At 48.1% G+C, this 26,855-nt stretch overlaps 1 protein-coding gene and 1 pseudogene across 1 annotated transcript; both read left to right on the top strand.

The window, feature by feature from the left end:
• Positions 1-17,516: 17,516 nt before the first annotated feature.
• LOC135554610 (uncharacterized) lies at positions 17,517-22,146 on the top strand. Its single transcript, XM_064987008.1, has 2 exons — positions 17,517-20,130; positions 20,227-22,146. The coding sequence occupies exon 1, from the start codon at positions 18,071-18,073 to the stop codon at positions 19,388-19,390; it is 1,320 nt and encodes a 439-aa protein (XP_064843080.1). The 5' UTR covers positions 17,517-18,070; the 3' UTR covers positions 19,391-20,130; positions 20,227-22,146.
• A 2,913-nt stretch (positions 22,147-25,059) lies between these two features.
• LOC135554601 (pyruvate dehydrogenase phosphatase regulatory subunit, mitochondrial-like) overlaps positions 25,060-26,855 on the top strand; it is a 45,483-nt pseudogene continuing 43,687 nt past the window's right edge.

The following is a 26,855-nucleotide window of genomic DNA, read 5'->3' as shown; positions in this document are numbered from 1 at the left end:
AATGACATGGAGGTATATACACCACCATGATAGTATTTAGTAATGACATGGAGGTATATTCACCTTCTACACCACCATGATAGTATTTAGTAATGACATGGAGGTATATTCACCTTCTACACCACCATGATAGTATTTAGTAATGACATGGAGGTATATTCACCTTCTACACCACCATGATAGTATTTAGTAATGACATGGAGGTATATTCACCTTCTACACCACCATGATAGTATTTAGTAATGACATGGAGGTATATTCACCTTCTACACCACCATGATAGTATTTAGTAATGACATGGAGGTATATTCACCTTCTACACCACCATGATAGTATTTAGTAATGACATGGAGGTATATTCACCTTCTACACCACCATGATAGTATTTAGTAAGGACATAGAGGTATATTCACCACCATGATAGTATTTAGTAATGACATGGAGGTATATTCACCTTCTACACCACCATGATAGTATTTAGTAATGACATGAAGGTATATTCACCTTCTACACCACCATGATAGTATTTAGTAATGACATGGAGGTATATTCACCACCATGATAGTATTTAGTATTGACATGGAGGTATATTCACCACCATGATAGTATTTAGTAATGACATGGAGGTATGTTCACCTTCTACACCACCATGATAGTATTTAGTAATGACATGGAGGTATATTCACCTTCTACACCACCATGATAGTATTTAGTAATGACATGGAGGTATATTCACCACCATGATAGTATTTAGTAAGGACATAGAGGTATATTCACCACCATGATAGTATTTAGTAATGACATGGAGGTATATTCACCACCATGATAGTATTTAGTAAGGACATAGAGGTATATTCACCACCATGATAGTATTTAGTAATGACATGGAGGTATATTCACCTTCTACACCACCATGATAGTATTTAGTAAGGACATAGAGGTATATTCACCACCATGATAGTATTTAGTAATGACATGGAGGTATATTCACCTTCTACACCACCATGATAGTATTTAGTAATGACATGAAGGTATATTCACCTTCTACACCACCATGATAGTATTTAGTAATGACATGGAGGTATATTCACCACCATGATAGTATTTAGTAATGACATGGAGGTATATTCACCACCATGATAGTATTTAGTAATGACATGGAGGTATGTTCACCTTCTACACCACCATGATAGTATTTAGTAATGACATGGAGGTATATTCACCTTCTACACCACCATGATAGTATTTAGTAATGACATGGAGGTATATTCACCACCATGATAGTATTTAGTAAGGACATAGAGGTATATTCACCACCATGATAGTATTTAGTAATGACATGGAGGTATATTCACCACCATGATAGTATTTAGTAAGGACATAGAGGTATATTCACCACCATGATAGTATTTAGTAATGACATGGAGGTATATTCACCTTCTACACCACCATGATAGTATTTAGTAATGACATGGAGGTATATTCACCACCATGATAGTATTTAGTAATGACATGAAGGTATATTCACCTTCTACACCACCATGATAGTATTTAGTAATGACATGGAGGTATATTCACCACCATGATAGTATTTAGTAATGACATAGAGGTATATTCACCTTCTACACCACCATGATAGTATTTAGTAATGACATGGAGGTATATTCACCACCATGATAGTATTTAGTAATGACATAGAGGTATATTCACCTTCTACACCACCATGATAGTATTTAGTAATGACATAGAGGTATATTCACCACCATGATAGTATTTAGTAATGACATGGATGTATATTCACTTTCTACACCACCATGATAGTATTTAGTAATGACATAGAGGTATATTCACCACCATGATAGTATTTAGTAATGACATGGAGGTATATTCACCTTCTACACCACCATGATAGTATTTAGTAATGACATGGAGGTATATTCACCTTCTACACCACCATGATAGTATTTAGTAATGACATGGAGGTATATTCACCTTCTACACCACCATGATAGTATTTAGTAATGACATGGAGGTATATTCACCTTCTACACCACCATGATAGTATTTAGTAATGACATGGAGGTATATTCACCACCATGATAGTATTTAGTAATGACATGGAGGTATATTCACCACCATGATAGTATTTAGTAATGACATGGAGGTATATTCACCTTCTACACCACCATGATAGTATTTAGTAATGACATGGAGGTATATACACCACCATGATAGTATTTAGTAATGACATGGAGGTATATTCACCACCATGATAGTATTTAGTAATGACATGGAGGTATATTCACCACCATGATAGTATTTAGTAATGACATGGAGGTATATTCACCTTCTACACCACCATGATAGTATTTAGTAATGACATGGAGGTATATTCACCTTCTACACCACCATGATAGTATTTAGTAATGACATGGATGTATTTTCACCTCCATGATAGTATTTAGTAATGACATGGATGTATTTTCACCTCCATGATAGTATTTAGTAATGACATGGAGGTATATTCACCACCATGATAGTATTTAGTAATGACATGGAGGTATATTCACCTTCTACACCACCATGATAGTATTTAGTAATGACATAGAGGTATATACACCACCATGATAGTATTTAGTAATGACATGGGGGTATATTCACCTTCTACACCACCATGATAGTATTTAGTAATGACATGGAGGTATATTCACCACCATGATAGTATTTAGTAATGACATGGAGGTATATTCACCACCATGATAGTATTTAGTAATGACATGGAGGTATATTCACCTTCTACACCACCATGATAGTATTTAGTAATGACATGGAGGTATATTCACCACCATGATAGTATTTAGTAATGACATGGAGGTATATTCACCTCCATGATAGTATTTAGTAATGACATAGAGGTATATTCACCTTCTACACCTCCATGATAGTATTTAGTAATGACATAGAGGTATTTTCACCTCCATGATAGTATTTAGTAATGACATGGAGGTATATTCACCTTCTACACCACCATGATAGTATTTAGTAATGACATGGAGGTATATTCACCACCATGATAGTATTTAGTAATGACATAGAGGTATATTCACCACCATGATAGTATTTAGTAATGACATAGAGGTATATTCACCTTCTACACCACCATGATAGTATTTAGTAATGACATAGAGGTATATTCACCTTCTACACCTCCATGATAGTATTTAGTAATGACATAGAGGTATTTTCACCTCCATGATAGTATTTAGTAATGACATGGAGGTATATTCACCTTCTACACCACCATGATAGTATTTAGTAATGACATGGAGGTATATTCACCACCATGATAGTATTTAGTAATGACATGGAGGTATATTCACCTCCATGATAGTATTTAGTAATGACATGGAGGTATATTCACCACCATGATAGTATTTAGTAATGACATGGAGGTATATTCACCTTCTACACCACCATGATAGTATTTAGTAATGACATGGAGGTATATTCACCACCATGATAGTATTTAGTAATGACATGGAGGCATATTCACCTTCTACACCACCATGATAGTATTTAGTAATGACATGGAGGTATATTCACCTTCTACACCACCATGATAGTATTTAGTAATGACATGGAGGTATATTCACCTTCTACACCACCATGATAGTATTTAGTAAGGACATCTCTCTCTCTCTTTCCCCCTCCCTCTCTCCCCCCTCCCTCTCTCTCCCCTTCTCTCTCTCTCTCCCTCCTCTCTCCCTCCTCTCTCTCTCTCCCTCCTCTCTCTCTCTCCCTCCTCTCTCTCCCCCTACTCTCTCTCTCTCTCCCCCCTCTCTCTCCCTCCTCTCTCTCCCTCCTCTCTCCCTCCTCTCTCCCCCTCCCTCTCATTCTCTCTCCCCCTCTCATTCTCTCTCCCCCCCTCTCTCTCTCTCTCTCTCCGCTCCCTCTCTCTCTCTCCCTCCTCTCTCTCTCTCTCTGCTCCCTCTCTCTCTCTCTCTCCATTTCTCTCCTCTCCCCCTCTCTTTCCCCTCTCTTTCCCCTTCTCCCTCCTCTCTCCCCCTCCCTCTCCCCCCCTCCCTCTCTCTCTCTCCCTCCTCTCTCCCCCTCCTCTCTCTCCCCCTCCCTGTCTCACCCCCTCCCTCTCTCTCGCTCACTCTCTCTCCCCTCCCTCTCTCCCTCCTTTCTCTCTCCCTCCTCTCTCTCTCTCTCTCTCTCTCTCTCCCTCCTCTCTCTCTCTCTCCATTTCTCTCTCCATTTCTCTCCCTCTCCCCCTCTCTCTTTCCCTCTCTCTTTCCCCCTTCTCCCTCCTCTCTCCCCCTCCCTCTCTCTTTCCCCTCTCTCTTTCCCCTTCTCCCTCCTCTCTCCCCCTCCCTCTCTCTCCCCCTCCCTCCCTCTCTCTATCTCTCCCTCCTCTCTCCCCCTCCTCTCTCCCCCTCCCTGTCTCTCCCCCTCCCTCTCTCTCTCTCCCTCCCTACCAGAGATGTCATGTCTACTGGAGTCATTGCAGGATAAGAGAGTCCGTCTGCAGCCAGAGTGTAAGAAGAGACTCCAGGACCGCATGGACATGTGGAGCTACGCTGCCAAGGTTATTATACACTCCTTTAACCTGGCAGCTGCAGGGTTTCACCCTTTAATAACCTGGCAGCTGCAGTGGTTTCCCCTTTAATAACCTGGCAGCTGCAGGGGTTCCCCTTTAATAACCTGGCAGCTGCAGGGTTTCCCCTTTAATAACCTGGCAGCTGCAGGGTTTCCCCTTTAATAACCTGGGTGCTGCAGGGGGTTCCCCTTTAATAACCTGCAGTAGTTTCCCCTTTAATAACCTGCAGTAGTTTCCCCTTTAATAACCTGACACCTGCAGTGGGTTCCCCTTTAATAACCTGCAGTAGTTTCCCCTTTAATAACCTGACACCTGCAGGGTTTCCCCTTTAATAACCTGCAGTAGTTTCCCCTTTAATAACCTGACATCTGCAGTTGTTTCCCCTTTAATAACCTGACACCTGCAGGGTTTCCCCTTTAATAACCTGCAGTAGTTTCCCCTTTAATAACCTGCAGTAGTTTCCCCTTTAATAACCTGACATCTGCAGTTGTTTCCCCTTTAATAACCTGACACCTGCAGTGGTTTCCCCTTTAATAACCTGCAGTGGTTTCCCCTTTAATAACCTGCAGTGGTTTCCCCTTTAATAACCTGCAGTGGTTTCCCCTTTAATAACCTGCAGCAGTTTCCCCTTTAATAACCTGACACCTGCAGTGGTTTCCCCTTTAATAACCTGCAGTAGTTTCCCCTTTAATAACCTGCAGCGGTTTCCCCTTTAATAACCTGCAGCAGTTTCCCCTTTAATAACCTGACACCTGCAGTGGTTTCCCCTTTAATAACCTGCAGTGGTTTCCCCTTTAATAACCTGACACCTGCAGTTGTTTCCCCTTTAATAACCTGACACCTGCAGTGGTTTCCCCTTTAATTAAACCTGACACCTGCAGTGGGTTCCCCTTTAATAACCTGCAGTGGTTTCCCCTTTAATAACCTGACACCTGCAGGGTTTCCCCTTTAATAACCTGACACCTGCAGTTGTTTCCCCTTTAATAACTTGACACCTGCAGGGTTTCCCCTTTAATAACCTGACACCTGCAGGGTTTCCCCTTTAATAACATGACACCTGCAGGGTTTCCCCTTTAATAACCTGCAGTGGGTTCCCCTTTAATAACCTGACACCTGCAGGGTTTCCCCTTTAATAACCTGACACCTGCAGTTGTTTCCCCTTTAATAACTTGACACCTGCAGGGTTTCCCCTTTAATAACCTGACACCTGCAGGGTTTCCCCTTTAATAACCTGACACCTGCAGGGTTTCCCCTTTAATAACCTGACACCTGCAGTTGTTTCCCCTTTAATAACCTGACACCTGCAGTTGTTTCCCCTTTAATAACCTGACACCTGCAGTGGTTTCCCCTTTAATAACCTGCAGTGGTTTCCCCTTTAATAACCTGACACCTGCAGTGGTTTCCCCTTTAATTAAACCTGACACCTGCAGTGGTTTCCCCTTTAATAACCTGCAGTGGGTTCCCCTTTAATTAAACCTGACACCTGCAGTTGTTTCCCCTTTAATTAAACCTGACACCTGCAGTGGTTTCCCCTTTAATAACCTGACACCTGCAGTGGGTTCCCCTTTAATTAAACCTGACACCTGCAGGGTTTCCCCTTTAATAACCTGCAGTTGGTTCCCCTTTAATAACCTGACACCTGCAGTGGGTTCCCCTTTAATAACCTGCAGTAGTTTCCCCTTTAATAACCTGCAGTGGTTTCCCCTTTAATAACCTGACACCTGCAGGGTTTCCCCTTTAATAACCTGACACCTGCAGTGGGTTCCCCTTTAATAACCTGACACCTGCAGTGGTTTCCCCTTTAATAACCTGCAGTGGGTTCCCCTTTAATAACCTGACACCTGCAGTGGTTTCCCCTTTAATAACCTGCAGTGGTTTCCCCTTTAATAACCTGCAGTGGTTTCCCCTTTAATAACCTGCAGTGGTTTCCCCTTTAATAACCTGCAGCAGTTTCCCCTTTAATAACCTGACACCTGCAGTGGTTTCCCCTTTAATAACCTGCAGTAGTTTCCCCTTTAATAACCTGCAGCGGTTTCCCCTTTAATAACCTGCAGCAGTTTCCCCTTTAATAACCTGACACCTGCAGTGGTTTCCCCTTTAATAACCTGCAGTGGTTTCCCCTTTAATAACCTGACACCTGCAGTTGTTTCCCCTTTAATAACCTGACACCTGCAGTGGTTTCCCCTTTAATTAAACCTGACACCTGCAGTGGGTTCCCCTTTAATAACCTGACACCTGCAGGGTTTCCCCTTTAATAACATGACACCTGCAGGGTTTCCCCTTTAATAACCTGCAGTGGGTTCCCCTTTAATAACCTGACACCTGCAGGGTTTCCCCTTTAATAACCTGACACCTGCAGTTGTTTCCCCTTTAATAACTTGACACCTGCAGGGTTTCCCCTTTAATAACCTGACACCTGCAGGGTTTCCCCTTTAATAACCTGACACCTGCAGGGTTTCCCCTTTAATAACCTGACACCTGCAGTTGTTTCCCCTTTAATAACCTGACACCTGCAGTTGTTTCCCCTTTAATAACCTGACACCTGCAGTGGTTTCCCCTTTAATAACCTGCAGTGGTTTCCCCTTTAATAACCTGACACCTGCAGTGGTTTCCCCTTTAATTAAACCTGACACCTGCAGTGGTTTCCCCTTTAATAACCTGCAGTGGGTTCCCCTTTAATTAAACCTGACACCTGCAGTTGTTTCCCCTTTAATTAAACCTGACACCTGCAGTGGTTTCCCCTTTAATAACCTGACACCTGCAGTGGGTTCCCCTTTAATTAAACCTGACACCTGCAGGGTTTCCCCTTTAATAACCTGACACCTGCAGTGGTTTCCCCTTTAATAACCTGACACCTGCAGTTGTTTCCCCTTTAATTAAACCTGACACCTGCAGTGGTTTCCCCTTTAATAACCTGACACCTGCAGTTGTTTCCCCTTTAATTAAACCTGACACCTGCAGTGGTTTCCCCTTTAATAACCTGACACCTGCAGGGTTTCCCCTTTAATAACCTGACACCTGCAGTGGGTTCCCCTTTAATAACCTGACACCTGCAGTGGTTTCCCCTTTAATAACCTGCAGTGGGTTCCCCTTTAATAACCTGACACCTGCAGTGGTTTCCCCTTTAATAACCTGACACCTGCAGTGGGTTCCCCTTTAATTAAACCTGACACCTGCAGGGTTTCCCCTTTAATAACCTGACACCTGCAGTGGGTTCCCCTTTAATAACCTGACACCTGCAGTTGTTTCCCCTTTAATAACCTGACACCTGCAGTTGTTTCCCCTTTAATAACCTGACACCTGCAGTGGGTTCCCCTTTAATAACCTGACACCTGCAGTTGTTTCCCCTTTAATAACCTGCAGTGGTTTCCCCTTTAATAACCTGACACCTGCAGTTGTTTCCCCTTTAATAACCTGCAGTGCTTTCCCCTTTAATTAAACCTGACACCTGCAGTTGTTTCCCCTTTAATAACCTGACACCTGCAGTTGTTTCCCCTTTAATAACCTGACACCTGCAGTGGGTTCCCCTTTAATAACCTGACACCTGCAGTGCTTTCCCCTTTAATAACCTGACACCTGCAGTGGGTTCCCCTTTAATAACCTGACACCTGCAGTGGGTTCCCCTTTAATAACCTGCAGTGGTTTCCCCTTTAATAACCTGACACCTGCAGTGGTTTCCCCTTTAATAACCTCTAATAATTCCCCCACCCCCAGGTGGTGACCTCCCCCTCTAATAATCCCCCCTCGCAAGTGGTGAACTCCCCCTCTAATAATCCCCCCTCGCAAGTGGTGAACTCCCCCTCTAATAATCCCCCCCCAGGTGGTGACCTCCCCTCTAATAATCCCCCCCCCAGGTGGTGACCTCCCCCTCTAATAATCCCCCCCAGGTGGTGACCTCCCCCTCTAATAACCCCCCCGGGTGGTGACCTCCCCTCTAATTACCCCCCCCCAGGTGGTGACCTCCCCCTATAATAATTCCCCCCAGGTGGTGACCTCCCCCTCTAATAATCCCCCCCAGGTGGTGACCTCCCCTCTAATAATCCCCCCCCAGGTGGTGACCTCCCCTCTAATAACCCCCCCCCCGGGTGGTGACCTCCCCCTCTAATTATCCCCCCCCAGGTGGTGACCTCCCCCTATAATAATTCCCCCCTGACAGGTGGTGACCTCCCCCTCTAATAATCCCCCCCAGGTGGTGACCTCCCCCTCTAATAATCCCCCCAGGTGGTGACCTCCCCCTCTAATAATCCCCCCCCCAGGTGGTGATCTCCCCCTCTAATAATCCCCCCCAGGTGGTGACCTCGCCCTCTAATAATTCCATATTTCCCCCCAGGTGGTGACCTCCCCCTCTTAATTCCCTCTCTCCCCCCCAGGTGGTGACCTCGCCCTCTAATAATTTCCTCTCCCCCCCAGGTTGTGACCTCGCCCTCTAATAATTCCCTCTCTCCCACCCAGGTGGTGACCTCGCCCTCTAATAATCCCCCCAGGTGGTGACCACCCCCTCTAATAATTCCTCTCTCCCCCCAGGTGGTGACCTCCCCCTCTAATAATTCCCCCTCCAGGTGGTGACCTCGCCCTCTAATAATTCCCTCTCTCCCCCCCAGGTGTTGACCTCCCCCTCTAATAATTCCCTCTCTCCCCCCAGGTGTTGACCTCCCCCTCTAATAATTCCCTCTCTCCCCCCAGGTGTTGACCTCCCCCTCTAATAATTCCCTCTCTCTCCCCCAGGTGGTGACCTCCCCCTCTAATAATTCCCTCTCTCCCCCCAGGTGTTGACCTCCCCCTCTAATAATTCCCTCTCTCCCCCCAGGTGGTGACCTCGCCCTCTAATAATTCCCTCTCTCCCCCCAGGTGGTGACCTCCCCCTCTAATAATCCCCCCCAGGTGGTGACCTCCCCCTCTATTAATCCCCCCCAGGTGGTGACCTCCCCTCTAATAATTCCTCTCTCCCCCCAGGTGGTGACCTCCCCCTCTAATAATTCCCCTCTCCCTCCCCAGGTGGTGACCTCCCCCTCTAATAATTCCCTCCCCAGGTGGTGACCTCCCCCTCTAATAATTCCCCCCTCCAGGTGGTGACCTCCCCTTCTAATAATTCCCTCTCTCCCCCCAGGTGGTGACCTCCCCCTCTAATAATTCCCTCCCCAGGTGGTTACCTCCCCCTCTAATAATTCCCTCTCTCCCCCCCAGGTGGTGACCTCCCCCTCTAATAATTCCCTCTCTCCCCCCCAGGTGGTGACCTCCCCCTCTAATAATTCCCTCTCTCCCCCCAGGTGGTGACCTCCCCTCTAATAATTCCCCCCTCCAGGTGGTGACCTCCCCCTCTAATAATTCCCTCTCTCCCCCCCAGGTGGTGACCTCCCCCTCTAATAATTCCCTCTCTCCCCCCCAGGTGGTGACCTCCCCCTCTAATAATTCCCTCCCCAGGTGGTTACCTCCCCCTCTAATAATTCCCTCTCTCCCCCCAGGTGGTTACCTCCCCCTCTAATAATTCCTCTCTCCTCCCCAGGTGGTTACCTCCCCCTCTAATAATTCCCTCTCTCCCCCCAGGTGGTGACCTCGCCCTCTAATAATTCCTCTCTCCCCCCAGGTGGTGACCTCCCCCTCTAATAATTCCCTCTCTCCCCCCAGGTGGTGACCTCCCCCTCTAATAATTCCCTCTCTCCTCCCCAGGTGGTTACCTCCCCCTCTAATAATTCCCTCTCTCCCCCCAGGTGGTGACCTCCCCTCTAATAATTCCCTCTCTCCCCCCAGGTCGCTCCAGCAGAGGGTTTTCAGACCTTGCAATGCAAGTGATGACCTCCCCCTCTAAGAACTACATCCTGTTTATAATCTCCCTGGGGGTGATTGTCCTCTTCCTGGTCGGCCTGCTGTGTGGACGCATCACCAAGAGAGTCACCAGGGAACTGAAGGACAGGTAGAGAGAGGGGGGATGAACGGACCTCCCTGGGACAGACGGACCACCCTGGGACAGACTGACTCCCAAATGGTACTATTGCCGCGATAGTGCACTACTTGTGACCAGAGCCCTGTGGGGGTCCTTCACACCTGGACCTGACATCACAGAACAATGTCAATGTTGTCATCTCCTTGGTCCACTTCATCAACTGGCTTTGTGTGAGAACTAACTCTATAGGTCTCTGGTCAGAAGTATTGCACTATGTAGGGAACATGGTTCCATCTGGTAGGCCAAAGGTGGCTGGTGCCCCAGCCACCTCCGCCCCTCTCCAGCCCCCCTACCACCACCCAGAGCCCCAGTCTGGGCTTGCCCCAGCCACCTCCGCCCCTCTCCAGCCCCCCTACCACCACCCAGAGCCCCAGTCTGGGCTTGCCCCAGCCACCTCCGCCCCTCTCCCGCCCCCCGACCACCTCCCAGAGCCCCAGTCTGGGCGTGCCCCAGCCACCTCCGCCCCTCTCCAGCCCCCCTACCACCACCCAGAGCCCCAGTCTGGGCTTGCCCCAGCCACCTCCGCCCTTCTCCAGCCCCCCTACCACCACCCAGAGCCCCAGTCTGGGCTTGCCCCAGCCACCTCCGCCCCTCTCCAGCCCCCCTACCACCACCCAGAGCCCCAGTCTGGGCTTGCCCCAGCCACCTCCGCCCCTCTCCAGCCCCCCTACCACCACCCAGAGCCCCAGTCTGGGCTTGCCCCAGCCACCTCCGCCCCTCTCCACCCCCCTACCACCACCCAGAGCCCCAGTCTGGGCTTGCCCCAGCCACCTCCGCCCCTCTCCAGCCCCCCTACCACCACCCAGAGCCCCAGTCTGGGGGTCCACCCCTAACCAGCCAAGCTCCACAGAGCCAGAGGAAGCATGTTAAGACGCCCCCCCCCCCCCCCACCTGAAACTGATCCACTCCACTACTACTGAGAAGTTGCCCTGAACCTCCTCCTGAAGCAGGCTGTTGGTCCTACTGGTCCTAAAACTGGCCCTGAACCTCCTCCTGAAGCAGGATACTGTTGGTCCTACTGGTCCTAAAACTGGCCCTGAACCTCCTCCTGAAGCAGGATACTGTTGGTCCTACTGGTCCTAAAACTGGCTCTGAACCTCCTCCTGAAGCAGGCTGTTGGTCCTACTGGTCCTAAAACTGGCCCTGAACCTCCTCCTGAAGCAGGATACTGTTGGTCCTAAAACTGGCCCTGAACCACCTGAAGCAGGCTGTTGGTCCTACGGGTCCTAAAAATGGTCCAGAACCTCCTCCTGAAGCAGGCTGTTGGTCCTAATGGTCCTAAAACTGGCCCTGAACCACCTCCTGAAGCAGGCTGTTGATCCTAATGGTCCTAAAACTGGCCCTGAACCACCTCCTGAAGCAGGCTGTTGATCCTACTGGTCCTAAACCTGGCCCTGAACCTCCTCTTGAAGCTGGCTACTGTTGGACCTAAAACTGGCCCTGAACCTCTTGAAGAAGGCTGTTGGTCCTAAAACTGGCCCAGACACTCCTCTTGAAGCTGGCTACTGTTGGACCTAAAACTGGCCCTGAACCTCTTGAAGAAGGCTGTTGGTCCTACTGGTCCTAAAACTGGCCCAGACACTCCTCTTGAAGCTGGCTACTGTTGGACCTAAAACTGGCACTGAACCACCTCCTGAAGCAGGCTGTTGGTCCTACTGGTCCTAAAACTGGCCCTGAACCACCTCCTGAAGCAGGCTGTTGGTCCTACTGGTCCTAAAACTGGCCCTGAACCACCTCCTGAAGCAGGCTTTTGGTCCTACTGGTCCTAAAACTGGCCCTGAACATTCTCCTGAAGCAGGCTGTTGGTCTTAGTGGTCCTAAAACTGGCCCAGACTCCTCTTGAAGCTGGCTACTGTTGGACCTAAAACTGTCCCTGAACCTCTTCTTGAAGAAGGCTGTTGGTCCTACTGGTCCTAAAACTGGCCCTGAACATCCTCCTGAAGCAGGATATTGTTGGTCCTACTGGTCCTAAAACTGGCCCTGAACCTCCTCCTGAAGCAGGATACTGTTGTTCCGACTGGACCTAAAACTGGCCCTGAACCTCCTCTTGAAGAAGGCTGTTGGACCTAAACTGGCCCTGAACCACCTCCTGAAGAAGGCTGTTGGTCCTAAAACTGGCCCAGACTCTCCTCTTGAAGCAGGATACTGTTGGTCCTACTGGTCCTAAAACTGGCCCTGAACCTCCTCTTGAAGAAGGCTGTTGGTCCTACTGGTCCTAAAACTGGCCCTGAACCTCCTCTTGAAGAAGGCTGTTGGTCCTACTGGTCCTAAAACTGGCCCTGAACCTCCTCTTGAAGAAGGCTGTTGGTCCTACTGGTTCTAAAACTGGCCCTGAACCACCTCCTGAAGAAGGCTGTTGGACCTAAACTGGCCCTGAACCACCTCCTGAAGAAGGCTGTTGGTCCTAAAACTGGCCCAGACTCTCCTCTTGAAGCAGGATACTGTTGGTCCTACTGGTCCTAAAACTGGCCCTGAACCTCCTCCTGAAGCAGGCTGTTGGACCTAAACTGGCCCTGAACCTCCTCCTGAAGCAGGCTGTTGGTCCTACTGGTCCTAAAACTGGCTCTGAACCTCCTCCTGAAGCAGGATACTGTTGGTCCTAAAACTGGCCCTGAACCACCTGAAGCAGGCTGTTGGTCCTACTGGTCCTAAAAATGGTCCAGAACCTCCTCCTGAAGCAGGCTGTTGGTCCTACTGGTCCTAAACCTGGCTCTGAACCTCCTCCTGAAGCAGGATACTGTTGGTCCTAAAACTGGCCCTGAACCACCTGAAGCAGGCTGTTGGTCCTACGGGTCCTAAAAATGGTCCAGAACCTCCTCCTGAAGCAGGCTGTTGGTCCTAATGGTCCTAAAACTGGCCCTGAACCACCTCCTGAAGCAGGCTGTTGATCCTAATGGTCCTAAAACTGGCCCTGAACCACCTCCTGAAGCAGGCTGTTGATCCTACTGGTCCTAAACCTGGCCCTGAACCTCCTCTTGAAGCTGGCTACTGTTGGACCTAAAACTGGCCCTGAACCTCTTGAAGAAGGCTGTTGGTCCTAAAACTGGCCCAGACACTCCTCTTGAAGCTGGCTACTGTTGGACCTAAAACTGGCCCTGAACCTCTTGAAGAAGGCTGTTGGTCCTACTGGTCCTAAAACTGGCCCAGACACTCCTCTTGAAGCTGGCTACTGTTGGACCTAAAACTGGCACTGAACCACCTCCTGAAGCAGGCTGTTGGTCCTACTGGTCCTAAAACTGGCCCTGAACCACCTCCTGAAGCAGGCTGTTGGTCCTACTGGTCCTAAAACTGGCCCTGAACCACCTCCTGAAGCAGGCTTTTGGTCCTACTGGTCCTAAAACTGGCCCTGAACATTCTCCTGAAGCAGGCTGTTGGTCTTAGTGGTCCTAAAACTGGCCCAGACTCCTCTTGAAGCTGGCTACTGTTGGACCTAAAACTGTCCCTGAACCTCTTCTTGAAGAAGGCTGTTGGTCCTACTGGTCCTAAAACTGGCCCTGAACATCCTCCTGAAGCAGGATATTGTTGGTCCTACTGGTCCTAAAACTGGCCCTGAACCTCCTCCTGAAGCAGGATACTGTTGTTCCGACTGGACCTAAAACTGGCCCTGAACCTCCTCTTGAAGAAGGCTGTTGGACCTAAACTGGCCCTGAACCACCTCCTGAAGAAGGCTGTTGGTCCTAAAACTGGCCCAGACTCTCCTCTTGAAGCAGGATACTGTTGGTCCTACTGGTCCTAAAACTGGCCCTGAACCTCCTCTTGAAGAAGGCTGTTGGTCCTACTGGTCCTAAAACTGGCCCTGAACCTCCTCTTGAAGAAGGCTGTTGGTCCTACTGGTCCTAAAACTGGCCCTGAACCTCCTCTTGAAGAAGGCTGTTGGTCCTACTGGTTCTAAAACTGGCCCTGAACCACCTCCTGAAGAAGGCTGTTGGACCTAAACTGGCCCTGAACCACCTCCTGAAGAAGGCTGTTGGTCCTAAAACTGGCCCAGACTCTCCTCTTGAAGCAGGATACTGTTGGTCCTACTGGTCCTAAAACTGGCCCTGAACCTCCTCTTGAAGAAGGCTGTTGGTCCTACTGGTCCTAAAACTGGCCCTGAACCTCCTCTTGAAGAAGGCTGTTGGTCCTACTGGTCCTAAAACTGGCCCTGACGCAGGCTGTTGGTCCTACTGGTCCTAAAACTGGCCCTGAACCTCCTCCTGAAGCAGGATACTGTTGGTCCTACTGGACCTAAAACTGGCCCTGACGCAGGCTGTTGGTCCTACTGGTCCTAAAACTGGCCCTGAACCTCCTCCTGAAGCAGGATACTGTTGGTCCTACTGGACCTAAAACTGGCCCTGACGCAGGCTGTTGGTCCTACTGGTCCTAAAACTGGCCCTGAACCTCCTCCTGAAGCAGGATATTGGTCCTACTGGTTGTTTGTTTGTTTTGCAGCCTTGTTTATTGTTTGCTAATATTGATTCAGAGTTTTTATGAAGTGTCTCATATCTGGATAACCTGGTCTAGTCCAATGAGGGGGGGGGGGGGCTTGAAGACATGATGGTGGATATTTACCAGTCTCTATGGATGGGGGGGTATACGCACTGATAGGGTAAAATTGATCTTGAAAAATAGCAACCACATTAGATAATACACTGGCTGTGTCCCAGAGGGCGGCCTTCACCCTATGGGCCCTGGTCAACAGTAGTGTCCCCTTTACCCTATGGGCCCTGGTTAACAGTAGTGTCCCCTTCACCCTATGGGCCCTGGTTAACAGTAGTGTCCCCTTCACCCTATGGGCCCTGGTCAACAGTAGTGTCCCCTTTATCCTATGGGCCCTGGTCAACAGTAGTGTCCCCTTCACCCTATGGGCACTGGTCAACAGTAGTGTCCCCTTCACCCTATGGGCCCTGGTCAACAGTAGTGTCCCCTTTATCCTATGGGCCCTGGTCAACAGTAGTGTCCCCTTCACCCTATGGGCCCTGGTCAACAGTAGTGTCCCCTTTATCCTATGGGCCCTGGTCAACAGTAGTGTCCCCTTCACCCTATGGGCCCTGGTCAACAGTAGTGTCCCCTTCACCCTATGGGCCCTGGTCAACAGTAGTGTCCCCTTTATCCTATGGGCCCTGGTCAACAGTAGTGTCCCCTTCACCCTATGGGCCCTGGTCAACAGTAGTGTCCCCTTCACCCTATGGGCCCTGGTCAACAGTAGTGTCCCCTTCACCCTATGGGCCCTGGTCAACAGTAGTGTCCCCTTTACCCTATGGGCCCTGGTCAACAGTAGTGTCCCCTTCACCCTATGGGCCCTGGTCAACAGTAGTGTCCCCTTCACCCTATGGGCCCTGGTCAACAGTAGTGTCCCCTTTATCCTATGGGCCCTGGTCAACAGTAGTGTCCCCTTTATCCTATGGGCCCTGGTCAACAGTAGTGTCCCCTTTATCCTATGGGCCCTGGTCAACAGTAGTGTCCCCTTCACCCTATGGGCCCTGGTCAACAGTAGTGTCCCCTTCACCCTATGGGCCCTGGTCAACAGTAGTGTCCCCTTCACCCTATGGGCCCTGGTCAACAGTAGTGTCCCCTTCACCCTATGGGCCCTGGTCAACAGTAGTGTCCCCTTCACCCTATGGGCCCTGGTCAACAGTAGTGTCCCCTTTATCCTATGGGCCCTGGTCAACAGTAGTGTCCCCTTCACCCTATGGGCCCTGGTCAACAGTAGTGTCCCCTTCACCCTATGGGCCCTGGTCAACAGTAGTGTCCCCTTCACCCTATGGGCCCTGGTCAACAGTAGTGTCCCCTTCACCCTATGGGCCCTGGTCAACAGTAGTGTCCCCTTCACCCTATGGGCCCTGGTCAAAAGTAGTGTCCCCTTCACCCTATGGGCCCTGGTCAACAGTAGTGTCCCCTTCACCCTATGGGCCCTGGTCAACAGTAGTGTCCCCTTTACCCTATGGGCCCTGGTTAACAGTAGTGTCCCCTTTACCCTATGGGCCCTGGTCAACAGTAGTGTCCCCTTCACCTATGGGCCCTGGTCAACAGTAGTGTCCCCTTCACCCTATGGGCCATGGTTAACAGTAGTGTCCCCTTTATCCTATGGGCCCTGGTCAACAGTAGTGTCCCCTTCACCCTATGGGCCCTGGTCAACAGTAGTGCCCCCTTCACCCTATGGGCCCTGGTTAACAGTAGTGTCCCCTTTATCCTATGGGCCCTGGTCAACAGTAGTGTCCCCTTCACCCTATGGGCCCTGGTCAACAGTAGTGTCCCCTTCACCCTATGGGCCCTGGTCAACAGTAGTGTCCCCTTCACCCTATGGGCCCTGGTCAACAGTAGTGTCCCCTTTATCCTATGGGCCCTGGTCAACAGTAGTGTCCCCTTCACCCTATGGGCCCTGGTCAACAGTAGTGTCCCCTTCACCCTATGGGCCCTGGTCAACAGTAGTGTCCCCTTCACCCTATGGGCCCTGGTCAACAGTAGTGTCCCCTTCACCCTATGGGCCCTGGTCAACAGTAGTGTCCCCTTTACCCTATGGGCCCTGGTCAACAGTAGTGTCCCCTTCACCCTATGGGCCCTGGTCAACAGTAGTGTCCCCTTCATCCTATGGGCCCTGGTCAACAGTAGTGTCCCCTTCACCCTATGGGCCCTGGTCAACAGTAGTGTCCCCTTCACCCTATGGGCCCTGGTCAACAGTAGTGTCCCCTTCACCCTATGGGCCCTGGTCAACATTAGTGTCCCCTTCACCCTATGGGCCCTGGTCAATAGTAGTGTCCCCTTCACCCTATGGGCCCTGGTCAACAGTAGTGTCCCCTTCACCCTATGGGCCCTGGTCAACAGTAGTGTCCCCTTCACCCTATGGGCCCTGGTCAACAGTAGTGTCCCCTTCACCCTATGGGCCCTGGTCAACAGTAGTGTCCCCTTCACCCTATGGGCCCTGGTCAACAGTAGTGTCCCCTTCACCCTATGGGCCCTGGTCAACAGTAGTGTCCCCTTCACCCTATGGGCCCTGGTCAACAGTAGTGTCCCCTTCACCCTATGGGCCCTGGTCAACAGTAGTGTCCCCTTCACCCTATGGGCCCTGGTCAACAGTAGTGTCCCCTTCACCCTATGGGCCCTGGTCAACAGTAGTGTCCCCTTCATCCTATGGGCCCTGGTCAATAGTAGTGCACGACAGAGGGGATAGGATTCCATTTGGGACACTGGCCTGTTGGTCATGTATGTGCCTCCTTTAGTAAATGCTAAAGTAAAAAATGTCATATTGTACAAGAACAACAATTCATATTGATTGTAAATGTGTTTATTCTGCTACCTGAGCTGGTTGTTTTGACTGTGATGATGATGGTGTGTTGTCAGGTTGTTTTTCTATTGTGTTTACGTCCGCTGTGTCCCTACTACAGTACATGGCTCCTGTTATAGCTGCTAGCATTGAATAGGGAAGTCGTTCTGCGTCTCTGTAACAATGCCTCCCTATTCCCTATTAACTGCACTACTTTGGACCAGGGCCCTATGGGTCGTGGTCAAAAGTAGTGCACTATGTAGGGAATAAGGTGCATTTTGGGATGCATCCTCAATCTGTGCTGCTCCACAGAGGTCAGAGGTCAGATGCTTGTTGGGATGCATCCTCAATCTGTCCTGCTTCACAAGAGGTCAGAGGTCGGGCCTGTTGGGATGCATCCTCAATCTGTCCTGCTCCACAGAGGTCAGAGGCCTGCATCCTCAATATGTCCTGCTCCACAGAGGTCAGAGGTCAAGGGCCTGTTGAGATGCATCCCCAATCTGTCCTGCTCCACAGAGGTCAGAGGCCTGTTGGGATGCATCCTCAATCTGTCCTGCTCCACAGAGGTCAGGGGCCTGTTGGGATGCATCCTCAATCTGTCCTGCTCCACAGAGGTCAGGGGCCTGTTGGGATGCATCCTCAATCTGTCCTGCTCCACAGAGGTCAGAGGCCTGTTGGGATGCATCCTCAATCTGTCCTGCTTCACAGAGGTCAGAGGTCGGGGGCCTGTTGGGATGCATCCTCAATCTGTCCTGCTCCACAGAGGTCAGAGGCCTGTTGGGATGCATCCTCAATCTGTCCTGCTCCACAGAGGTCAGGGGCCTGTTGGGATGCATCCTCAATCTGTCCTGCTTCACAGAGGTCAGAGGTCGGGGGCCTGTTGGGATGCATCCTCAATCTGTCCTGCTCCACAGAGGTCAGAGGCTTGTTGGGATGCATCCTCAATCTGTCCTGCTCCACAGAGGTCAGAGGTCAAGGGCCTGTTGAGATGCATCCTCAATCTGTCCTGCTCCACAGAGGTCAGGGGCCTGTTGGGTTGAATCCAAAATCTGTCCTGCTCCACAGAGGTCAGAGGCCTGTTGGGATGCATCCTCAATCTGTCCTACTCCACAGAGGTCAGGGGCCTGTTGGGATGCATCTTCAATCTGTCCTGCTTCACAGAGGTCAGAGGTCGGGGGCCTGTTGGGATGCATCCTCAATCTGTCCTGCTCCACAGAGGTCAGAGGCCTGTTGGCCTGCATCCTCAATCTGTCCTGCTCCACAGAGGTCAGAGGTCAAGGGACTGTTGAGATGCATCCTCAATCTGTCCTGCTCCACAGAGGTCAGAGACCTGTTGGGATGCATGCTCAATCTGTCCTGCTCCACAGAGGTCAAAGGCCTGTTGGGATGCATCCTCAATCTGTCCTGCTTCACAGAGGTCAGAGGTCAGGGGCCTGTTGGGATGCATGCTCAATCTGTCCTGCTCCACAGAGGTCAGAGGCCTGTTGGGATGCATCCTCAATCTGTCCTGCTTCACAGAGGTCAGAGGTCAGAGGTCAAGGGCCTGTTGAGATGCATCCTCAATCTGTCCTGCTCCACAGAGGTCAGGGGCCTGTTGGGTTGAATCCAAAATCTGTCCTGCTCCACAGAGGTCAGGGGCCTGTTGGGATGCATCTTCAATCTGTCCTGCTTCACAGAGGTCAGAGGTCGGGGGCCTGTTGGGATGCATCCTCAATCTGTCCTGCTCCACAGAGGTCAGAGGTCAAGGAACTGTTGAGATGCATCCTCAATCTGTCCTGCTCCACAGAGGTCAGAGGCCTGCATCCTCAATCTGTCCTGCTCCACAGAGGTCAGAGGTCAAGGAACTGTTGGGATGCATCCTCAATCTGTCCTGCTTCACAGAGGTCAGAGGTCAGGGGCCTGTTGGGATGCATCCTCAATCTGTCCTGCTCCACAGAGGTCAGAGGTCAAGGAACTGTTGAGATGCATCCTCAATCTGTCCTGCTCCACAGAGGTCAGAGACCTGTTGGGATGCATGCTCAATCTGTCCTGCTCCACAGAGGTCAGAGGCCTGTTGGGATGCATCCTCAATCTGTCCTGCTTCACAGAGGTCAGAGGTCAGGGGCCTGTTGGGATGCATCCTCAATCTGTCCTGCTCCACAGAGGTCAGGGGCCTGTTGGGATGAATCCAAAATCTGTCCTGCTCCACAGAGGTCAGAGGCCTGTTGGGATGCATCCTCAATCTGTCCTACTCCACAGAGGTCAGGGGCCTGTTGGGATGCATCTTCAATCTGTCCTGCTTCACAGAGGTCAGAGGTCGGGGGCCTGTTGGGATGCATCCTCAATCTGTCCTGCTCCACAGAGGTCAGGGGCCTGTTGGGATGAATCCAAAATCTGTCCTGCTCCACAGAGGTCAGAGGCCTGTTGGGATGCATCTTCAATCTGTCCTGCTTCACAGAGGTCAGAGGTCGGGGGCCTGTTGGGATGCATCCTCAATCTGTCCTGCTCCACAGAGGTCAGAGGCCTGCATCCTCAATCTGTCCTGCTCCACAGAGGTCAGAGGTCAGGGGCCTGTTGGGATCCATTCCAATAGAAGTTGGTCAGTTCAGGAAATAAACTGAAATTCTAATTCAATAATTAAAATTATTTCTCAATAAACTGAAAATGAGAAGCTATTTATTTGAGAAAGGTTTTCCCGTTTTAATTAGGAATCAGATGGTGTTGGTGTCGGGGGGATAGTTTTCAGAAAGGTATTTTCTCTGTTGACGCTGTCATCTAGATGATCTGCTGTGTCCAGTTTAAATGAATCCATGTTACAGTGTCGACGGACCACCGAGTCACCACCTGTGCTAATTAGATATCTAGCATCCACCTGACACCTGTGCTAATTAGATATCTAGCATCCACCTGACACCTGTGCTAGTTAGATATCTAGCATCCACCTGACACCTGTGCTAATTAGATATCTAGCATCCACCTGACACCTGTGCTAGTTATATATCTAGCATCCACCTGACACCTGTGTGTAATGGAAGCAGACCGCCAGAAAACGTGTTGTCACTGAAATATTCTGTCGGCTGCAACTGTGAGATAGCTGGTCAACACGGTGTTCAGCAGCGGTGTAAAGATATAGCTGGTCAACACGGTGTTCAGCAGCGGTGTAAAGATATAGCTGGTCAACACGGTGTTCAGCAGCGGTGTAAAGATATAGCTGGTCAACACGGTGTTCAGCAGCGGTGTAAAGATATAGCTGGTCAACACGGTGTTCAGCAGCGGTGTAAAAACACATTCTCATACTTGAAAAAGATACTTTAATAGATAATGACTCAAGTGAAAGTGAGTCACCCAGTAAAATACTACTTGAGTAAAAGTCTTTGGTTTTATATATACATCAGTATAAAAAGTAAACATAATTGCTAAAATATACTTACGGATCAAAAGTAAAAGTATAAATAATTTAAAGTTCTTTTTTATTAAGCGAAGCAGATGGCACCACAATTTACAAACTAAGCATGTGTGTTTAGTGAGTCCACCAGATCAAAGGCAGTAGGGATGACCATGTTCTATTGATAAGTGTATAAATTAGACCATTTTCCTGTCCTGCTAAGCATTCAAAATGTACTTTTTGGGTGTCAGGGGAAATGTATGGAGTAAAAAGTACATTTAGGAATGTAGTGAAGTAAACATATAAATAAAGGACAGATACCCCAAAAACGTTTCACCCAAGGACTTCACACCACTTCAGTAAATGTGTATTTTACATTTGTGAAATTATTTCGATGTGATATGAAAGTGACAAGGGTTTATGTTTCTAGAAATGTATGGCAGTTGAGAATCTGATTCATGTTTAGATGGAGAGTCTGTTTTGGCTTCCAGTCTCCCTCTGAAAATAACAGAAGGGCCTTGGAGTAACATTAGGCCCCTTTAGAGGGCATCTTGGGCCAGAACTGGCCCTGTTGTTAATCTGGCACCACCGTCCTCCACATCTCAACCCTGGAAACAGCGTGAAACGAGGGGAGAGTCTGGACGCCGAGGCCCACCGTGAGACCGTTTGGACTACAGGTCACAAAGCTCCTCTGCTCTCCAGGAGCTGAACCTCTCTCCTGCTTCAGCAACACCTGGACGCTCTATTCATTTTAAACAAAAGTTTGTCCTTCTTCCTGTCTGTTTTGGTTGGTTTGAAGTGAGACTTCTTTGAAACAGACTGATGATGATAACCAGTTTTGTCCTTTTCTTTCTGTACAAAGTTATGGATCTGCTATTATATTTTTTGGTTCAGATTATGCCACAATGTAATATTGAGATTTTACATTGTGCTTTTTTTTTGCTGTACAGATGAACATTTTGTCAATTTAATAAAATTGTCTGCAGATTTTTGCATCATGGTGTCCACATGTTGGGTATTTCAGAATGACTGTTGGTGTCATGCGATAGAAAAACAGATGTTTGTATTGAAGACAACTGGATAAGAGCAGTCTCTCCTTTCCTCATAAATGGAACAATATTAATGTATCGAAACAATGACACATGTGGACATTTTTTAAACATTTTACTAGGATGACCAATGACGTTTCGTGAAGATCCTGGTCACGCAGCGGCGATGGGATCGTAAACATTCCCTTCGTTCCGCCAGCAAGAATAATGGCCTGACCCTGGCAGTTTTCCTTCAATATAAAAGTCCGGCAATGACGATGTTGAAAAATAATAAAAAGGTCGATATGAGTTACTGTTTATGGGGAAATGTTAGCAAATTTGGAATTTTGTTTAACAATTTAAAAAAAGATAGCATTTATGTCAAAAACTAATATAGCATTGACATTATTGTTAGCAGCATTAAAAATAAATGATACTAGATAGTTATCATGGTAACAGTAAAACAACAAATTTTGAATGCTACATTTAGTAAAAATATTCATAATATTATTGGTATAATTGTAATCAACTTTAGAAAACACTAAAAAAATCCCATTGTTAATTATCCCATTTGCATTACACAATGTTCAGTACGTTTTTCATATTGGAAATTTTATTTTTATTGAACCTTTATTTAACTAGACAAGTCAGTTAAGAACAAAATCTTATTTACAATGACGGCCAAACCCCAACATTGCATGACAGTTTGTTTGAATCAATTATTTGGTGACGTGAATATATTTAGTGTAGTTTTATCTAAAAGGATAACTTTTTAAATGTTTTATAAATTCACAGAGGAGGATGGTCCTCCTCTGAGGGGCCTCCACTGTTGGATCGATGTGTACGACAGCGTGTTCCAGTTCCCACCAACATCCAGCAACTTCACACAGCCATTGAAGAGGAGTGGGGCAACATTCCACAATCAGCAGCCTGATCAACTCCATGCGAAGGAGTCGCGCTGCACGGTGGTCACACCAGATACTGACTGGTTTTATGCAGTGGTGGTTTTAGCATGTAAATCTTGGTGGGTAAACTCAACATTTCATGCCAGCAAAGCCACAACACTAAACGATACATTAATTACACTATAAGGGTGACAAAAGGTGCCCACTAACTGTTGGGGCCTACATAAAGCAAGCTGTCCCAACAGCAGAGATTTCTTTTCAGCACCATGGAGGATCCTTACCACCGCTACACCTGGCACCACCAAGTCAGAACAGTAGGCTAACTTATGAGGGGAAGGGACATATCTCCCTGGCATATTACATAATTTTTGCAGCAGCATATAATACAATTTTGGACTCACATTGTTGTGCTGTGCTCACTTGAACAGGAAGGTGGCACAGCGGTTCTTCTTGTGGGCAAATTTTGTCATCAAAGTCTGGCATTCTCTAGATTTATGGTGCTTTCAAGATAACTGGGAACAAAAAAAATAATAAAAGGTTGAATCATGACGTCAGTGATCTTCAGGTCGGAGCTCTAGAAAGAGGCCGGAGTTCCCGAGTTGGATTGAAAGCGTATTTTCCCAGTCTGAGCTCGTTTTTTTTCCCCCAGTTGTCTTGAACTCACTGAAGTCAGTTCCAAGTTTCCACTTGTTTTGAACGCGGCAGAAGTTGTACTAGGTTGATAGTGTGGCCAATGTATTCAACCTTTTCTGGCCCACAGTGTTACATGTGACTGTTTATCCTTTTAAGCTTGAAAAAGAAACCCTTAAACCCAGATTTGGACCACACACCCTCTCCACTGAGTAGCAAGCCAGTGATTGCTTTGCAACACTTGCAGTTAGCCACTGATCAAATCAAATTGTATTTGTCACATGCGCCGAATACAACAGGTGTAGACCTTACAGTGAAATGCTTACTTACTAGCCTCTAACAAACAATGCAGTTTTAAGAAAAATAAGTATTAAGTCAAAAATAGACCATTAAAAAAGACCATTAAAACATTTCATTAATTAAAGAGCAGCAGTAACAGAGTCCTTCCAAATCAACCGTTGTTATATTTGCAATTTCCAAATTCATGTGTAATATTAATGTCCATTGGCCGATGAGCACCCATATGTTTTTTTAATCTATAATTTCTCGACAAGGTTTGAGAAGGATTTGCCAGTAGATTGTTGATTCGTGACGATGGCCGCTTGTCTAGCTTGCTAGCTAAGATTTTGAAAGTCAAGCTGCTGTAGATATAACGTGATTTGATGTCATTTTATTTGCGGCCAATGACTTTGAGCCTTCTTGGATGGGCACTTCTAATATAAATCTATGGCAGCACCCAAGGGGCTTGAATTTTCAAGCTCTCTCTGTAGATTTTGCGCTGACAAAGTGTCCCCATGAGTGACAGAAGTGAGCCAATCACGGCGCAACTAGAGTGCATTACTAACCCCTACACTGGCTGCCCCTCCACCACAGAAAGCACTAAACTCGGCTGAAACATCTGCATTTTGGAGATGCCATACTCAAGAAAGCAACCATGTTTGTATGCGGCTTTATTAACTCAAATATTATTTTTTTACATTGTTTGCAAACTGATATGTGACATGTATTTATGTAAAAAATAACATGAAAAACGTGTCTTTTTTTTCTGAACGGGTGGGTCTCAAAACAGGTGGTGCTCACCTGCCCTGAATGACAGGCCACCACTGAGTATATGTGACCAATAGATGCATATCTGTTTTCATGTGAAATCCATAGATTAGGGTCGAATGAATTTATTTCAATTGACTGATTTCCTTATATGAACTATAACTCAGTAAATTGGTTTAAATTGTTGCGTTTTTATTTTTGTAAATAATTGTACAAATTATAATAATTATTAATTTACCAAGTATACAGGATGGAACATTTATTCTGACGGATTTCAAAAAAATCCGCGACCCGGAAGTAGTTAGTTTTTGTTGCCTGTTTCACGGCAGTGTAAATAAACAATGCAGTTTGTATGGCCGAATAGGGTCTGACTGAAACATTCTGCTGTCATCGAGGCGCAGGACTGAAATCTGCTTCAAGCCGAATAGAGATTTAATTACTTTTGGAGTGGAGTGAGTCGGTGAGTTTGCTACATGATAATGATAATGCTAACTAGCATTATCATTAGCTAGGCGAATGTCAGAAGGCCGCTAGCGTATTACCAATGCAAAGACGTTTGGATCGGGGTGTTGTTCTCCTTGGGACGAAGGTCGAACACAAGCAAACTTCAGATTTATTGTTGGCATTAGCAAGAAGTGATAGGAGTTAAAGTTATCATTGCGCCAGCTGATCAACTAACGTTAGCTAAAGTTCGCTAGCTAACTGTAGCTTGTTTGAAAGACAGTACGAAAGTTAGCTGTGGTACCTACGTCTGCATGCTTGCTAATGTGATTCTCCAGGCCTGTTGTGTTCTGATCCTCCTGGCCTGTTGTGTTCTGATCCTCCAGGCCTGTTGTGTTCTGATCCTCCAGGCCTGTTGTGTTCTGATCCTCCTGGCCTGTTGTGTTCTGATTCTCCTGGCCTGTTGTGTTCTGATCCTCCTGGCCTGTTGTGTTCTGATCCTCCTGGCCTGTTGTGTTCTGATTCTCCAGGCCTGTTGTGTTCTGATTCTCCTGGCCTGTTGTGTTCTGATCCTCCAGGCCTGTTGTGTTCTGATCCTCCAGGCCTGTTGTGTTCTGATCCTCCTGGCCTGTTGTGTTCTGATCCTCCTGGCCTGTTGTGTTCTGATCCTCCTGGCCTGTTGTGTTCTGATCCTCCTGGCCTGTTGTGTTCTGATCCTCCTGGCCTGTTGTGTTCTGATTCTCCAGGCCTGTTGTGTTCTGATCCTCCTGGCCTGTTGTGTTCTGATCCTCCAGGCCTGTTGTGTTCTGATCCTCCTGGCCTGTTGTGTTCTGATTCTCCAGGCCTGTTGTGTTCTGATCCTCCTGGCCTGTTGTGTTCTGATCCTCCAGGCCTGTTGTGTTCTGATCCTCCAGGCCTGTTGTGTTCTGATCCTCCAGGCCTGTTGTGTTCTGATTCTCCAGGCCTGTTGTGTTCTGATTCTCCAGGCCTGTTGTGTTCTGATTCTCCAGGCCTGTTGTGTTCTGATTCTCCAGGCCTGTTGTGTTCTGATCCTCCTGGCCTGTTGTGTTCTGATTCTCCAGGTTCCTCCAAGCCATGCACTGCAGCTGTGTATGGAGCTCCAGGGCTCTGTCCCCTGCCCTGCTCCCTAGGCTGCTGTCCCATGCAGGATGCTGGGCTCCGGGGACCAGGCCTAGTGGTATCTGGAGCTCCCCTCGGAGACTGGCCTCGGCTATAGAGACCACACAGCCCATCCCCCTGCCCAGCCAAGCCCGGGTGGTGATCTGTGGAGGGGGCATCGTAGGGACGTCTGTGGCCTATCACCTGGCCAAGCTGGGCTGGACTGAGATAATACTATTGGAGCAGGGAAGGTAGGAGAGGCTAAATGATGTGGTCTGTTTACAAGAGGGGGGTGCATGTTTCCATAACACTTTATTTGTGGGTAGGTGGACAATATATCATGATTTCATGAGGTCATTGTTTTACTGGGCTTGTCAGGTGATGAGAGACCAACACAGTGAAAACATGGACTAGCCTACGAGACCTTATGTAATCAATGATAACATCAAGAAATCACAAGGAACCATGGTCTTATGTCTCATTACTCACCCTGCTGGGTTGTGGTCCTCTGTGTGTGTGATCTACTGTGTGGTC

This window comes from Oncorhynchus masou, chromosome 2, assembly GCF_036934945.1.
Source record: "Oncorhynchus masou masou isolate Uvic2021 chromosome 2, UVic_Omas_1.1, whole genome shotgun sequence".
NCBI lineage: Eukaryota > Metazoa > Chordata > Actinopteri > Salmoniformes > Salmonidae > Oncorhynchus > Oncorhynchus masou.
This window is presented reverse-complemented; position numbering and strand designations above follow the sequence as displayed.